This window comes from Polypterus senegalus, chromosome 14, assembly GCF_016835505.1.
Source record: "Polypterus senegalus isolate Bchr_013 chromosome 14, ASM1683550v1, whole genome shotgun sequence".
Classification (NCBI taxonomy): Eukaryota; Metazoa; Chordata; class Cladistia; order Polypteriformes; family Polypteridae; genus Polypterus; species Polypterus senegalus.
The window spans coordinates 133,207,152-133,222,933 of record NC_053167.1 but is presented as its reverse complement, the minus strand read 5'-3'; the positions used below and the strand labels follow the sequence as shown (position 1 = coordinate 133,222,933).

Below are 15,782 nucleotides of genomic sequence, written 5' to 3'. Positions count from 1 at the left end.
ACTGAACGCTAATTTGCATGTACTTTACGTCACTCGGCTTTTGGGAACTTCTGGGCGTGGCCTTGGAACCTGTTTGAACAGTGCTTCAAGTTGAAAAATACAGCTCCGAACAAAAATGACAATGTGCCTTTTTATTTTTTGTTCGTTTCTGTGTTTCGCTAGTATATATACACATTTATTTTTACACAGTACGTCTCCCGGTATTTCACTGAACTGATGTATTTTTGTATATTACACCTCTGTACCTTTATGCATTATTTTACCGAGTAGTCTGACATTTGAACTCTGTTTTGGCAAACGCATTTCCTCATCAGAGGCCTTTGATGTTAAAGGTGCAATAAAGAGAAAATAATTATTTCAGTACAAAGGGCGATATTCACAGAATCGCCTCCGCTTACAGATCTTCTGCAGTCTTGCGAATATTTTCTCTTGCGATGATTACTTTAACGCTCCTTTAATGAGCTGATCACAAATATTGTATCCGGCACGCGCAACTCTTCTATATAAGTTAGGAATACTGGGTAGTGAAAAAATAAGACCCTTGAAATGTACTTTTGAAAACAGAAAGCCTAATGCAAAAGCGCGCGCGAATTTTGCCCCCATTGATTAATTCAACGGTTGTTGGCGTCGCCACGCCCAACTCTGCAGCGTTTGTCGTGTACATGATTGCCTTTAAAAACGTGAATCCGCGAAGTTGCTGCATTCAGTTTTCTGTACCTACAGACTACAACAATGCCTGAGCCGAAAGCCGCCCCTGCACCCAAGAAGGGCTCTAAGAAAGCCGTTTCCAAGAGCCAGGCGAAAGGAGGAAAAAAACGCAGAAAGGCCAGGAAAGAAAGCTATTCCATCTACGTGTACAAAGTGCTGAAACAAGTTCACCCCGACACTGGAATTTCTTCTAAGGCGATGGGGATCATGAATTCGTTTGTGAACGATATCTTCGAGCGCATCGCCGGTGAGGCTTCTCGTCTTGCGCATTACAATAAGCGATCGACCATTTCGTCCCGGGAGATTCAAACTGCTGTGAGACTCCTGCTCCCAGGAGAGCTTGCCAAGCACGCCGTGTCCGAAGGTACCAAGGCAGTTACCAAGTACACCAGCACCAAGTAAATAGAACTACTTGCTCGAAACCAACGGCTCTTTTCAGAGCCACTCCCCTACTCTCAATAAAGAGCTTAATCGACCTGGGAAGCAGTACTTCTAGTTTTTCGGCTATGGAACAATATTCTTCATGGGCACAAATGCGTTTCGGCTATTTTCTTATCCCAGATGAACTTTAATACTAATGGGGGCAACGGAGCAGGAATGGGTGCACAAAAGTAAACAAAAAACCTCGGCACGTCGCAAGAGCGCTTCGTCCTGATGAAGTGTAAACGTCACTTTTAAACTTAACTCCACAGCCTAATTAAGCCTGGGGAAAACGCTGAGTATCCAGTCAGCTGTAATACTGCTTTAAGCCAAAAAGTTGCTGCAGACTCCTCAATTTCGCGAAGCTGTACGAGAACGTACGCTGTAAAAAAGAAAAAAAAGGTCAATTATAAAATGCTTTGTCAAGTTTAGACCAGCTATATTCGATCGTGCAGTACAGAACACAACTTAAGGAAAGCTCTCCAAGTAGAGGACGTGAGTGGCCCTGAAAAGGGCCTTTGAACTTGTTTTAGAAAAATTAATTTAACCTCCAAAGGCATACAGAGTACGACCCTGCCTCTTTAAGGCATATACAACATCCATAGCAGTCACGGTTTTTCGCTTGGCATGCTCGGTAACATGCTAAGTAACAGCATCACGGATAACATTCTCCAAAAACACCTTGAGCACTCCCCGCGTTTCCTTATAGATCAAGCCAGAAATACGTTTTACTCCACCTCGACGCGCCAAGTGGCGGATAGCAGGCTTTTGTAATGTCTTGAATGTTATCCCTCAGAACTTAACGATGGCGCTTTGCGCCACCTTTGCCAAGTCCCTTTCCTCCTTTACAGCGTCCAGACATTTTCTTTCTTTTTCACTTTTCTTTTTTTAACTACAGACTGGAATCTTTCTTCTCTCATGGAGTACCGAGGCAATGCTTCTCACACTCCTTCATCTCTGTGTTTTTTTATCTGTGAGATTCATGTTAACTTGTCTCATAGCAATCCGTTTTGGTTAGGGGTTGTGCGAGTTCCTGTTGCTGAATTTTAGGATGGTTTAGGTGTTTAGTCATTCAGTATTGCTTTTGGTCTTTTGTGTTTCTTGTATTGACATTTATCATATTGGAGAATCCCTTGAAGAGTTTTGTTTGGGTGAGTTTCTAGTTGGGTAAATAGTTTGATAGAATTCTTCTGAATGGACGGTTGAATCGACAGGGATTTGGTGTCTTGATGAATCAAGTCTTTGGTTACATACCATGGTGCGTTGAGTGCCATTCTTAGAGCTTTGTTTTGGAGGCAATGAATCTGACGGATGAGTACATTGTAAGCGTATCCCCATACTGGTGCTGCGTACAGTAACTGAGCTCTGATGATGCTTCTGTACAGAAGAATTTTGTTTGTAGTGTTCAGGTTACTTTTTCTATTCATCAGTGGGTACAGTTGGCCGAGTGATCTTCTAGCTTTTGATATACTTTCAGTGATGTGGTTTCTCCAAGTTAGGCGGTTGTCTAATATAACTCCCAGGTATTTTGCTGTATTTTGCCATGAAATGGGACGGCCAAACATTGTTATTGTACCAGGTGGTGGTTTGTGCCTTCTGCTAAAAAGGATTGCAGTGCTTTTTTCCTGGTTAATGCTGATTCTCCATGATTGAAACCATTGCTCCAGGGTTGCAACTGCCTCTTGTAGTCTTTTTGTGACAACCCAAGTTTGGGTGGATTTGTAAAGTACTGCAGTATCATCTGCATATTGAGCCAGTGTTGTGCTACTTGTCTTTGGCATATCACTTACAAAGATGTTGAAGAGGATTGGTGAAAGTAGTGAGCCTTGAGGGACACCGGCAGTTATTTTCTCGAGTGATGATCTGATGCCATTTAACTTTATCTGGAATTTTCTTCCTTTAAGAAAAGAGGCTGTGAGGTGAATTAGGTAATTTGGAATACCCGCCTTAATCATTTTGTAGAGAAGGCCTTTGTGCCACACTTTATCAAATGCTTTGGATACATCAAGGAAGATCGCCCCGGTGGATCTATTAGTGTTGAAGCCTTCAGTGATGTATTCCACTACTCTCAGGAGTTGATGAGTGGTGCTGTGTCCAGTTCTGAAGCCATGTTGTTCTTCATTGATTATTTGTAGCTGTTCTTTATATTTTTGAAGTCTTTTCAGTATTGCTTTCTCAATGGTTTTAGCAAGAGTACTAAGTAAACTGATTGGTCTCTAGTTCTGTGGGAAAGATCTGTTTGTTCCTGGCTTAGGTTGTTGTACCGTGTTAGCCATTATGAATGTAGAGAAAAGCCAAGCAAAATGACACCTTTTATTGGCTGACTAAAAAGATTACAATATGCAAGCTTTCGAGGCAACTCAGGCCACATCTTGCCTGAAGAAGGGGCCTGATTGGCCTCGAAAGCTTGCATATTGTAATCTTTTTAGTTAGCCAATAAAAGGTGTCATTCTTTCTCTACATTCTAACTTACAAAACTATGACATCAGCAGTTTTCCAGCATTCAGGGAAATGTCCTAGTCTCATTACCGCGTTGGTAATGGTTATTGCGACGATTGTTTTGTGAGGTAGTGCTCTGAGAGCTGCATTTGGAATGCCATCTGACCCTGGAGCCTTCTTAGTATTAAGATGATCAGTGATTTTTCTGATTTCTGCTGGAGTAGCAAAATCAATGACTTCTGGTGGGTTTGTTGATAAAAACTGGTTAGTTTCTTTATGTACTCTTTAAATGTGTTGGATATTTGCATTTTCAAAGTTTGATGAGCACTGGAGTTCCAAGCTGTTGGCAATAACTTCTGCTTTGTCTTGGGTGGTATATACAAATCCGTTTGGACCATGGAGGTAGGGTATAGGAGATTGTTTGTTGTGGAGCGCACGGGCGATTTTCCATTTGGTACCTGCTTGATGTTCCATTTCAGATAAGTTTGTGACCATTTTTGATTCCTGATATCATTTAGTGCTTCTCTGATTTCATTTGAGAGTGTATTCATTTTTTGGTGGTCTTCTGGGTTACAATGTTTTTTGCCACTTTCTTTGAATTCTTTTCTTTTCTTTGATTTTCTCAAGTAGCCAGTTGGGAATGGAGGACAGATTATTTTTGTTTGTATTATGGGCTTTGTATGAAGCATTTACCATTGCTTGCTTGATGCAATGAGTAAGGGCTTTTGCTGCATGTTCTAGCTGTTTTGGAGTGTTGATTGTTGGTAAGGGGCCCAAGGATGATTCAAGTTTTCTTGTGAAAGCAGGCCAGGATATTCTTTCTTTTGTTATGTCATTGTGGTTTTTGGTGAAACTGTTTGATCCATGTAACTCCAGAAGTACAGGGTTGTGGTCAGAGCTCAGTTCTGCAATGGAGCTGATGAGTGGAGAGTGTGTTACATTTTGGAGGATCGCAATATCTATTACATCAGGTCTGTAACCATTGGGGTGGAACAGCGTTGGTTCTTCTGGTCCTATCACTATTAGGTGGTTTCTGTCAGTAAAATTGATGAGAGACCTCCCTCATTTATTAGTAGTTTTGCTGTTCCAGGCTGGATGTTTTTCATTTAAGTCACCTGCTAAGATCGTTGGAGTATTTGATTGGAAAAGTAAATCCAGTTCTTGGACAGGTAGGTCGTTCTTGGGACTGTTGTACGCTGCAATTATTCTCAAAGGGCCATCTTTAGTATTTAGCATCACCGAGTTTGCTTCCAATGTGTTTAATTGTGGTGTGGGTGATTCAGAATGATCTATTCCTTTTTTGACAAGAAAGGCTGTGCCTCCTCCTTTTCCTTTAATTCTGTCGCATCTGTATACAAAGTGACTTCTTGTTCTGAATTCTGAACTTGGACGTAAATGGGTTTCACTTATTAGCATTACATCAATTAAATGCCAATCCAAAAATTCTTGAAGTTCTTCTTTTTTGTTTTGTACTCCATTGGCGTTCCAGATGGTTAATCTTAAATTATTTGGTGTGTGTAGTAATTTAGGGGCCATCAGAGAAAATCTTTACAACAGAAGGAATTGAGGACAGGATTATATTTAGAATACCTGTTCCAGTTCTTGCTGCACATAATTTATCAATGAGGGACTTTGCAAAATTTAGTTATCTTCTGGCTTTGAGACTGGAAAAAAGGTTTGTTAGGTTTAAGAGAGCAGTAACGTCATCTTCCTCAGAGGGACCGGCAGGGGTAGCCCCAGGCCTGTTTATCTGAGAAGCGAAGTTCCTTTCTAAGAGCGTAGTGGATGCAATTCGCTCGGCCTTCTGCCCGTCTGTTTTGTTTACTTTATTGTGACGCGATCCGTTTGAAGTAGGAGGTGATGGATTTGCGGGCTCTATTAGGCAGGTGTCTTTTCTTACAGCGTCAGCGTAGCTGATTCCTACGGAGACTGCTCTGGAAGGTAGTGATGTGGGTTGTGGCTGCTTCTTAAGAGGATTGTACACACATCCCCTGTAGTTTGCTGGGTGATCCTGACGGCAGTTTGCGCAGGTTGCCTTTTCTTCTCTTGGTTTGTTGCAGTCACGTGACCAGTGGCTGTCGGCACAATGCACACATCTGGGTCTATTATAACACATATTGGCAGCATGGCCAAATCTTTGGCAACGGTGGCATTGACCAATCTTGGGTTTATTAATTAAATTTTCCACTTTAATACGTAAGAAAATTAAATCAGTAATTTGAAATATGCGCTTACCTTGTTCGTTTCTTGTTAAGTGTACGAGCATCAGCGGGTAGGGATGATGCTGAGGGCCTGCCTTCATTCTGCACACTTTAATAACAGGGAAGCCTCTTTCTTTAAAAGCCGTTTCTATGTCATCTTCACTTACAGATGTGGGTATACCACGTATGACTACTTTCAGTGGTTTTTCCGATTCCAACATCCAGGAGTTGAATTCAACGTTACCGTCTTTTAGGAAGTGAGAGAGCGCTTTGTAGTCATCAGTGGATTGTGGTTGAAGACGAATGCCGTCTTTAGTAGTAACTGCTTTAGAGACTGTAATGTTTCATCTTTTTAGTTCGTTGTTGAATTGCAACCAGTTTTCCGAGAAATGGAGAATAATCGGTGGGACTTTGTTCAGGCGGCGCTCAGTGCGGTCTTGTTCTGGCCTTTGCGAATTGTCGGCATGTGAGAGTGGGTTTGAATCTTCATACGAAGCTTCCATTTCCAATGTTAAATTGGTCAGTGCGCTGAAACGATTTCTGAGCGGAATATCTTGCTGAGGGGAATTTAGTAATGTCAGTTTTAGCTTCTTCCTATCGAGAGAGTGTTTGGAAGGAGAGATCTTGTGTTTTCCTTTCAAGGATGTTACAGGCAAGAAGGGACTTTCGGTCTCACTGCTGTTACCGTCTAAGTTGGCATTATCGTCCATTTCTGATTCACCTTCAGAGCTGAGATCAGACAGGGTTTCGGGTCGACCGGAGTACACCTTTGGAAGGTGTGCCCTAGAAGTCATTGTTTGGTACGTGTTAAGACGTTGAGACATTTTGTCTTCTCCGGGTGAAGAGTCAACGGCGTATGTGTCGTGAATCTTGGCGACACATTCGCAGATTTCTTCCTCGAAGTCTCCCATTCACCTGGGAACTGAGACTTTTGAAAAGGTAATAAGCACCAGGGTCGAAAGCAACCTTGAAAATTCAGCAGAATCTTCAGCTTTCAAGCGTCAATTTTCGAATCGAATGACTTAGAATCAATTTGAATCCTGAATCGCTTACTCAGTCCAATTGTCTTGTTCTAGTCTTGAATAGTCTACAGAATGAGAATAACTACAGAAACAGCATCCTCCCTTTATATTAGACAGAAGACGACCTGTTAGAACACAACACAGGAAATATGTGTGCGGGGGTTAGGAAATAGGGCTTTGAATTTGCTTTTCGGCATCTGAACATAAGGCCCATGAGCAAAGCAGTTAATACACCACGTAGGACCTAATATCAATGGATGAGCTGAAAGGTATTAAATGAATGATACTGTCGTGTTAGCCATTATGAATGTAGAGAAAAGCCAAGCAAAATGACACCTATTATTGGCTAACTAAAAAGATTGCAATATGCAAGCTTTCGAGGCAACTCAGGCCCCTTCTTCAGGCAAGATGTAATCAAAGCACATACAAAAAAATCTCTTCCTACATAGCTTTAAAGTAGCAATGAAGGATACCGTCCGCTTCAGCAAATACCTCAACTGACAGCTATCTGATATATTGAGAGAAGAACTCAAACAGCCAGATAATTTTTGAAAAAGGCAGGAGAAGAATCATTAAACAAGCTTTCCAAACAACCCCCAGCATGGCTAACAACACCATCAATATTAGTGATATGGGTCATTAAAGGAGGGGAAACAACTGAAGAGCAGGCCAATGTACTGTTCTGTGTTAGAGGCTAGGAGATGAAAGACACTTCAGATGATAGTATATTTTGTCCATAATAAAAGAAATTCAGATTGCTAATTTTTCCATTAATTTTAAAAATCTGTTAATCCTGGTTAGGGTCATGGGGAAAGATACTAGCCTGGATACAATGGTCACAATGGACCAACCCTGGAAGGAGGTGTGAGTTCATTCTGTTTGTAGCCGTTCATGAACTTAACACACACTTTTTGATGGGGTACAGCCGTGCAATGGGTGAAAGGTTTTTTTTTACAGTGGCACCTGGAGAAAAACATTTAACTCCATTCAGAGTTGTTACTGAACCCACCAACAAACCAGAAGCTGTAAGTCAGCAAGAATTAGCCACTCTGCTCCCTAACAACAAGAAACAATGTTTTATTCCCCCTGGGGCAGCACAATGGTGGCACTGTTGACTTGTAATAAAGAGACTGAGACTCGGGATTGACTCACAGGTGCTCCCTGCTTGGAGGTTTATATATTCTCTCCATGTGTAGGTTTCCCTTGGGTGTGCCAGTTACAGTGCATCCGGAAAGTATTCACAGCGCATCACTTTTTCCACATTTTGTTATGTTACAGCCTTATTCCAAAATGGATTAAATTCATTTTTTTCCTCAGAATGCTACACACAACACCCCATAATGACAACATGAAAAAAGTTTACTTGAGGTTTTTGCAAATTTATTAAAAATAAAAAATCTGAGAAATCACATGTACATAAGTATTCACAGCATTTGCTCAATACTTTGTTGATGCATATGATGCCACAAGCTTGGCACACCTATCCTTGGGCAGTTTCGCCCATTCCTCTTTGCAACACCTCGCAAGCTCCATCAGGTTGGATGGGAAGCGTCGGTGCACAGCCATTGTAAGATCTCTGCAGAGATGTTCAATCGGATTCAAGTCTAGGCTCTGGCTGTGCCACTCATGGACATTCACAGAGTTGTCCTGAAGCCACTCCTTTGATATCTTGGCTGTGTGCTTAGGGTCGTTGTCCTGCTGAAAGATGAACCGTCGCCCCAGTCTGAGGTCAAGAGCGCTCTGGAACAGGTTTTCATCCAGGATGTCTCTGTACATTGCTGCAGTCATCTTTCCCTTTATCCTGATTAGTCTCCCAGTTCCTGCCACTGAAAAACATCCCCACAGCATGATGCTGCCACCACCATGCTTCACTGTAGGGATGGTATTGGCCTGGTGATAAGCGGTGCCTGGTTTCCTCCAAATGGGACGCCTGGCATTCACACCAAAGAGTTCAATCTTTGTCTCAACAGACCAGAGAATTTTGTTTCTCATGGTCCGAGAGTCCTTCAGGTGCCTTTTGGCAAACTCCAGGCCGGCTGCCATGTGCCTTTTACTAAGTAGTGGCTTCCGTCTGGCCACTCTACCATAGAGGCCTGATTGGTGAATTGCTGCAGAGATGGTTGTCCTTATGGAAGGTTCTCTTCTCTCCACAGAGGACCTCTGGAGCTCTGACAGAGTGACCATCAGGTTCTTGGTCACCTCCCTGACTAAGGCCCTTCTCCCCCGATTGCTCAGTTTAGATGGTCGGCCAGCTCTAGGAAGAGTCCTGGTGGTTTCAAACTTCTTCCACTTACGGATGATGAAGGCCACTGTGCTCATTGGGACCTTCAAAGCAACAGAAATTTTTCTGTAACCTTCCCCAGATTTGTGCCTCGAGACAATCCTGTCTCGGAGGTCCACAGACAATTCCTTTGACTTCATGCTTGGTTTGTGCTCTGACATGAACTGTCAACTGTGGGACCTAATATAGACAGGTGTGTGCCTTTCCAAATCATGTCCAATCAACTGAATTTACCACAAGTGGACTCCAATTTAGCTGCAGAAACATCTCAAGGATGATCAGGGGAAACGGGATGCACCTGAGCTCAATTTTGAGCTTCATGGAAAAGGCTGTGAATACTTAAGTACATGTGCTTTCTCAGTTTTTTTATTTTTAATAGAGTTGCAAAAACCTCAAGTAAACTTTTTTCATTATGGGGTGTTGTGTGTAACATTCTGAGGAAAAATATGAATTTAATCCATTTTGAAATAAGGCTGTAACATAAGAAAATGTGGGAAACTGTAGCTCCCATAGTTTAAAGAGATGCAGGTTATATAAATTGAGCTAGAGTTGGTGTTTGTTTAGGTGTTTGTCTTGTGATGGAGTGGTGCCCTGTCCAGGTGTTGTTTCTACTTGTTGACTGGTGGGATAGGTCCCGGAATGCCTAGGAAAAGTGGTTCATAAAGATGGATGGATGTACTTCCCTTGATCAAAACTTTTGTTGGAAATTGTTTCTAGCACTTATTGTCATGCTTGTTATGAGGTGTGTAGGAATGAGAACAAAAATCATCTAGTTAATAAATTTACACTTCAGGTCATTCTTTTCTTTACAGTTAAAGGCACACCTTATACCTTGTGTATTTCTAAATCTTTTCAAAGCCTCGTTAGAAAAATCGCCTAAGATTTCAAGACCAATCCCCGTTTCCTGAGCTGAGCTGTCATGGCTTTACAGGAAGCCAGTGAGGCTTACTTGGATAGCCTTTTTGAAAACACCAATTTGTGTGCCATCCATGTCAAGAGGGTGATCATAATACCCAAGGAAATACAACTGGCTCACCACATTTGTGGAGAATGTGCTTAAGGACGCTGTCTACCTAACAAAAGGCTCTTTTCAAAGTCACCAAGAGTTGAAATTCTCTATATGTAACCGAGGATAGAACTCTCCTTCCACCCAATATCTGTATAGGTCTTCTAGAAAATGTAAAATTGTACACCTGCATATGTCTTCCCAAAATACCCCTTAATAGTGCGCAAGTTGTGTGAATGGGTAAGGATGTCGTGGTGACTGTCCACTTCCTTGGTGAAAGTATATACTGTATACAGTATATATTTATAGGACTAGTGTGATCTAGTGGCACAGTGACTAAACTTTACAGCACATGAAGGACTAAACATATTTATAAAACACAAGAATATTATCAAATTTGGCTATATTGTTGTGAGTTTCATAAAGGTTTATATATGGGTTTAGTGTTTAATAAAATCATTCTGGCTTATGAAATGTGCAGTTTTTAATGAAAAAGAATTAAAAGTAACACATAACTAGCAGATTGTTTATAAGGCATAACATTTTATAATAAGTAAATAAGTAGTATCATTGGTTACTTTTTGTAAGTAATGAGTAATGTAACCGATTTACTTTTAAGAGGAGCTAAATTAGAAAGAGCAGAAAAGGATCTTTTTCTATAGGTGGTTGTGTTTCTTTATTGTGGGTAGTAACATCCTTTACATATTTTATACATCTGTAAAGGCTGTCACAACAGTAGTGATGTTGCTTTACAAGAAGAAGACAGAGGTTCATTCCCTGTTTGTTCCAGTGGAGTTTCCTCCCATGTCTATGTGGGTTTTCTCTCACAGTCCAGAGATCTACAGGTTCAGTGTGTTAGCATTGTTAACTTTTTCTTTGACATTTCATTTTACTAACAGTTATGTTAAAATCATTTCCACATTGAAACATGAAAAGGTCTCCACTTCTCTGTTAACTGTTAACTAGCCATTTATCCCCAATGACTATCCCTCACAGCAGGAAACAAACATAAATACAGAGATTGTTTTTTTTTTACTGAAGTCTATCCTGGGCACTCTAAAGCTATGCAAAAGGTTTTTATCCCCAATAGTTATACATGACAGTTCATTTCTATTTGTTCCTTTACGCAACAATAAAACAACTTGTCATACAGACTCTGTAAGCTTTACTGTTTAATGCACATGTCGGACATTGATAATATTCTTCATCAGATACAAAGGAGGTGCACAGCAATTCAGCAAGCAGTTTATCAAGGAACTTCTGGCCCAAGAGTGGATGACACGATCAACTGTGTAATTACGAATGTTCAGAGAATTCTAAATTTTATTAAGGACACTGCAGAAGCCTTAACTAAAAGTCTCATCCAGCTGAAGAATTATACAGATTATTTATTCAGGTATTATTTTTTTAAACACGCATTTCCCCATGAACTTTCTTTAGATTGTATTCAATGTCATAAAAAAATTGCCTATTGTGTAGCATTTTGTTCAAATAGACATGGTAATATTTTAATTACAGTAAATAGGATGTTATAAGGGATGTCTTCCTACAGCTATTTTAAAACCTCCTGGATTGTTTTCAGAGTGACTTAGATCTCTAATCTCTCTAATAAGGCTCCTGAACTGTCAAATGTTCCCACTTTAACCATTCCTATTGGGTTTGTGTTGAGAGGACCTCCGAACTAACAATAGGAGCACTGATTGTGAAGAACAGGACTAGATATTGCACTTAAGTATATTTTCATCAGCTTAAAGTTACACAATGACATGTAAATAATTGCTGTTTCCGGTATCGGAGCCAGAAAGAAAAACTATAAAATAACCAGACATAGCAGAGTGTTCTTGTATTTGCAGGCCTCACTTTCTCCTCTGTTAACAGACTGTTGATTTGCATTTCCATTCTAGTCTTAATTTTGTTTCAAATGCCAACACAATTACCTGAAAATATGTTATGGGTATTCAAATGGTTTTACAAAGTCACTCTAAACTGATATAGGTGTTTTTAATTTGTCCTTGTCAGCTCTTAAATTACTTGAAATTGTGTGGTGATTTTTTCAAACAATTGCCTTCCACTGCTGACAGTATCTGTGATTCCCTTTCAGGGACTACAAATTTCTGAATAACACAACAAAGAAACAGGGTGGCACACAGTTAGGGGACCCGGGTTCGCTTCCTGGGTCCTCCCTGCGTGGAGTTTGCATGTTCTCCCCGTCACTGCATGGGTTTCCTCCCACAATCCAAAAACATGCAGGTTAGGTGTATTTGAGATTCTAAATTGTCCCTAGTGTGTGCTTGGTGTGGGGGTGTGTGTATGCATGCCCTGCACCCTGCCTAGGGTTTGTTTCCTGCCTTGCGCCCTGTGTTGGCTGGGATTGGCTCCAGCAGACCCCCTGTGACCCTGTAGTTAGGATATAGTGGGTTGGATAATGGATGGATGGACAACAAAGAAACAGTAATTGTAGCCCTCAGCTTTTAATGCTTAATTAAACTTAATGCAAAATAATATTACAGTACATTGATTTTTGTTTTTTAAATATGAGCATTTGATGAAAAAAATCACTCATTGTTGGCGACAATGTTTATAAGTAAAAGAGGAAAAAATAAATGTAAAACGCATTTTTGTAATTAGATTTATAACTAAGTCATAAATAAGGAAATCATAGTCATGTTCTGTGTTTTCATGAAGAAACAGAGTCTTGATTGCATTCTGATGGAAATGTCTGGTAATTAATTTAAAAGGGCACGCGTAGAGGACGGGGATATATAAGAATATAGTTTCAGGCTTTTTTGTCATTTTCTTCATCAACAACAAAGTGGGCACAAAAATTAAGCATAATTTAAATCAACCCGAACACACTGCTTACCCAAACGGTTGTACGGGAGCCAGTTACCATTCACACCAAGCAGTAGACACAGAAAAAATATAAAGCTCAATAGAGAGTAGTCGTATGACTAATTCTGCAGCATCCAGAATCTATATTCACATTAGGATTCACATGGTGAATTAGCTTCTTTGTTCCTGGGACTTCTGCTTGGAAGATGAAGAGAGAATTCAAATTCCTGAAAGCCCGCGCTGCCATTTCCTCCCCTGTGTTCGAGCAGGTCGTCGTTTTATTTATGTTAGGCAGGGAGCACGCGTCAGTTTTATTCACATTTGCTAATACGTTAGAGAGATAGAAGATGTCTGGTCGTGGTAAAGGTGGAAAGGGACTTGGCAAGGGTGGCGCAAAGCGTCATCGTAAGGTTTTGAGAGATAACATTCAAGGCATTACAAAGCCTGCTATCCGCCGCTTGGGGTAAAGCGTATCTCTGGCTTGATATACGAAGAGACACGTGGCGTTCTCAAGGTGTTTTTGGAGAACGTTATTCGGGATGCTGTTACTTATACTGAACACGCCAAGAGAAAGACTGTTACCGCAATGGATGTAGTATACGCTCTGAAGAGGCAGGGTCGTACTCTGTATGGCTTCGGAGGTTAAGCTTCACTCGAAATAAAGTAAATAACCTAAAGGCTCTTTTCAGAGCCGCCCACGATTTTATTATAGAGCCTATCCTTAAATTGTGTACTACACGATTGAACTTTATTTTGATCAGAACGGTAGTGAGGTGCTTTAAACTGGTTTTCAACCTAGTTTCAAAAGAATCTGGAGCAACGTTCCTTTGAGAGAAACTAATCCGCTTTGCGAAATACATATGGCCCATCTCTTGTCTCGGCCATTTTTCAGAGGATCTAATTCCCAAACTGAAATCGCAACCGTAAAGTTGAAGCTAAAGAGCGACGCATTTGCAAGCGCTTTATTCCCGTGGCGATAAGCAATCTGAGTGATAGTTGTCACGATCCTAAGTTCTCAGTATGAAATTCCATTTGGCCACTGTGCAATTGTCTTGTGTACCACTGAAAATTTAGTTTTGTCGTACTCCATTTAAAGCAAAGTCCGTCTGAAGAAGAAAACCGAATCGGACTTGTGACCACATAGGACAGTGGTTCAGAGTTGCTAAATGGTAACGAAAAGTGGGCGCGGAGAGAGAATGCCATACGGGAAAGACACGCATTTCAAGTCAACTCAAATTTATTGTCCTCTCTGCTATACACTGTACAGGTACATAGAGAGACGAGATGACGTGGCTCCAGGTTTTCAGTGTAGACAAACAGAACAGCATAACAGAGGATATAGAATAAATAGGCATATGAAATAGACAATAAATAAGTGACACATTTTAAACTAGAGAATGTGCAATATGCATTTAAACTAAAGTTTTTAAATAAAGTTAGAACTAGAAAAAGACGAAGAGGTAGAAATCAAGTCAGAATGCCGTATTCTTTTTTATATATATATATATTTGTCATTAGATAATTTTTTATATATATATTTTATAGCAACAGAGCTCTTTATTGAGTAGATGAGTGGCTCTGAAAAGAGCCGTTGGCTTCGATTAGTAATTCTGCAGTTTACTTGGAGCTAGTGTATTTGGTAACTGCCTTGGTGCCTTCTGACACGGCATGCTTGGCAAGTTCTCCTGGTAGCAGGAGCCTCACAGCAGTTTGGATTTCCCGGGAAGAAATAGTCGATCGCTTATTGTAGTGTGCTAGACGAGAAGCCTCACCGGCGATGCGCTCGAAGATATCGTTCACAAACGAATTCATAATTCCCATCGCTTTAGATGAAATGCCAGTATCAGGGTGAACTTGCTTCAGTACCTTGTACACGTAAATAGAATAACTTTCTTTCCTAGACTTTCTGCGTTTTTTTCCTCCTTTCGCCTGGCTCTTAGAAACGGCTTTCTTTGAGCCCTTCTTAGGAGCGGGGGCAGCTTTTGGCTCAGGCATAACTGTAATCTATAGCAACAGAAAAGCGAATGCAGTATTTTCGCAGATTCCTCTTTTTAAAGACACATGCTAATGATAGGCGTGGCTACCAACAACCGTTGAGTTAATGAGTGGGATCACATTTGCGCGCGCAATTTTGCTATTGTGCCTTCTCAGTAACCCGAAGGCGAGTGTAGTCTTTTGGAACAACAAGACCGTAAATGCAGAATAAGGCACAATGAATACCGTCCTTCGTGCTCAAATAGTTATTTTTACCTTTATAGCCCCTTCAACAACAAAGTCTTCTAAAAAGCCCTAGAGTCGCCGCAGGCAAAGTGACGTGGGAGCACATGCAAATCAGCGTTCTACTCGTCTAGCTCGTCGCGCCAAAAGGAAGGCTTTATAAGAGCGCAGCATAGGCATTCTAGAGTGCTGTAGGTTGCTGTGCATATAGGTATCTAAACATGTCTGGAAGAGGAAAGACTGGCGGGAAGGCACGTGCCAAGGCTAAGACTCGCTCTTCTCGAGCTGGATTGCAGTTCCCCGTTGGTCGTGTTCACAGACTTCTAAGGAAAGGCAATTATGCTGAGCGTGTAGGTGCTGGTGCTCCCGTCTATTTGGCTGCTGTGCTCGAGTACCTGACCGCTGAAATTCTCGAGTTAGCTGGGAATGCTGCCCGTGACAACAAGAAAACGAGAATCATTCCTCGTCACCTGCAGCTGGCTGTGCGTAATGATGAGGAGCTCAATAAGCTGTTGGGTGGCGTAACCATCGCTCAGGGTGGTGTGCTGCCGAACATCCAGGCCGTGCTTCTCCCTAAGAAGACCGAGAAACCCGTTAAGAGCAAGTAATCTACGGCAATACGTTTATCAACACCAACGGCTCTTTTCAGAGCCACC

General features: G+C 41.2%; 3 protein-coding genes across 3 annotated transcripts; 2 read left to right on the top strand and 1 right to left on the bottom strand.

Moving 5' to 3' along the window:
• The first annotated feature begins 678 nt into the window (after window positions 1-678).
• On the top strand, window positions 679-1,152 carry LOC120514669 (histone H2B 5-like). The gene has a single exon (XM_039735168.1). It carries the CDS (start codon window positions 733-735, stop codon window positions 1,108-1,110), a length of 378 nt encoding a protein of 125 aa, XP_039591102.1. The 5' UTR covers window positions 679-732; the 3' UTR covers window positions 1,111-1,152.
• A 13,328-nt stretch (window positions 1,153-14,480) lies between these two features.
• On the bottom strand, window positions 14,481-14,990 carry LOC120514664 (histone H2B 5-like). Its single transcript, XM_039735159.1, has one exon. It carries the CDS (start codon window positions 14,902-14,904, stop codon window positions 14,527-14,529), a length of 378 nt encoding a protein of 125 aa, XP_039591093.1. The 5' UTR covers window positions 14,905-14,990; the 3' UTR covers window positions 14,481-14,526.
• A 281-nt stretch (window positions 14,991-15,271) lies between these two features.
• LOC120514659 (histone H2A-like) lies at window positions 15,272-15,782 on the top strand. Its single transcript, XM_039735153.1, has one exon. The coding sequence runs from the start codon at window positions 15,348-15,350 to the stop codon at window positions 15,732-15,734; it is 387 nt and encodes a 128-aa protein (XP_039591087.1). The 5' UTR covers window positions 15,272-15,347; the 3' UTR covers window positions 15,735-15,782.

Coding starts and splice junctions, on each gene's coding strand:
- LOC120514669 (XM_039735168.1), top strand. CDS start 733: ATGCCTGAGCCGAAAGCCGCCCCTGCACCCAAGAAGGGCTCTAAGAAA.
- LOC120514664 (XM_039735159.1), bottom strand. CDS start 14,904: ATGCCTGAGCCAAAAGCTGCCCCCGCTCCTAAGAAGGGCTCAAAGAAA.
- LOC120514659 (XM_039735153.1), top strand. CDS start 15,348: ATGTCTGGAAGAGGAAAGACTGGCGGGAAGGCACGTGCCAAGGCTAAG.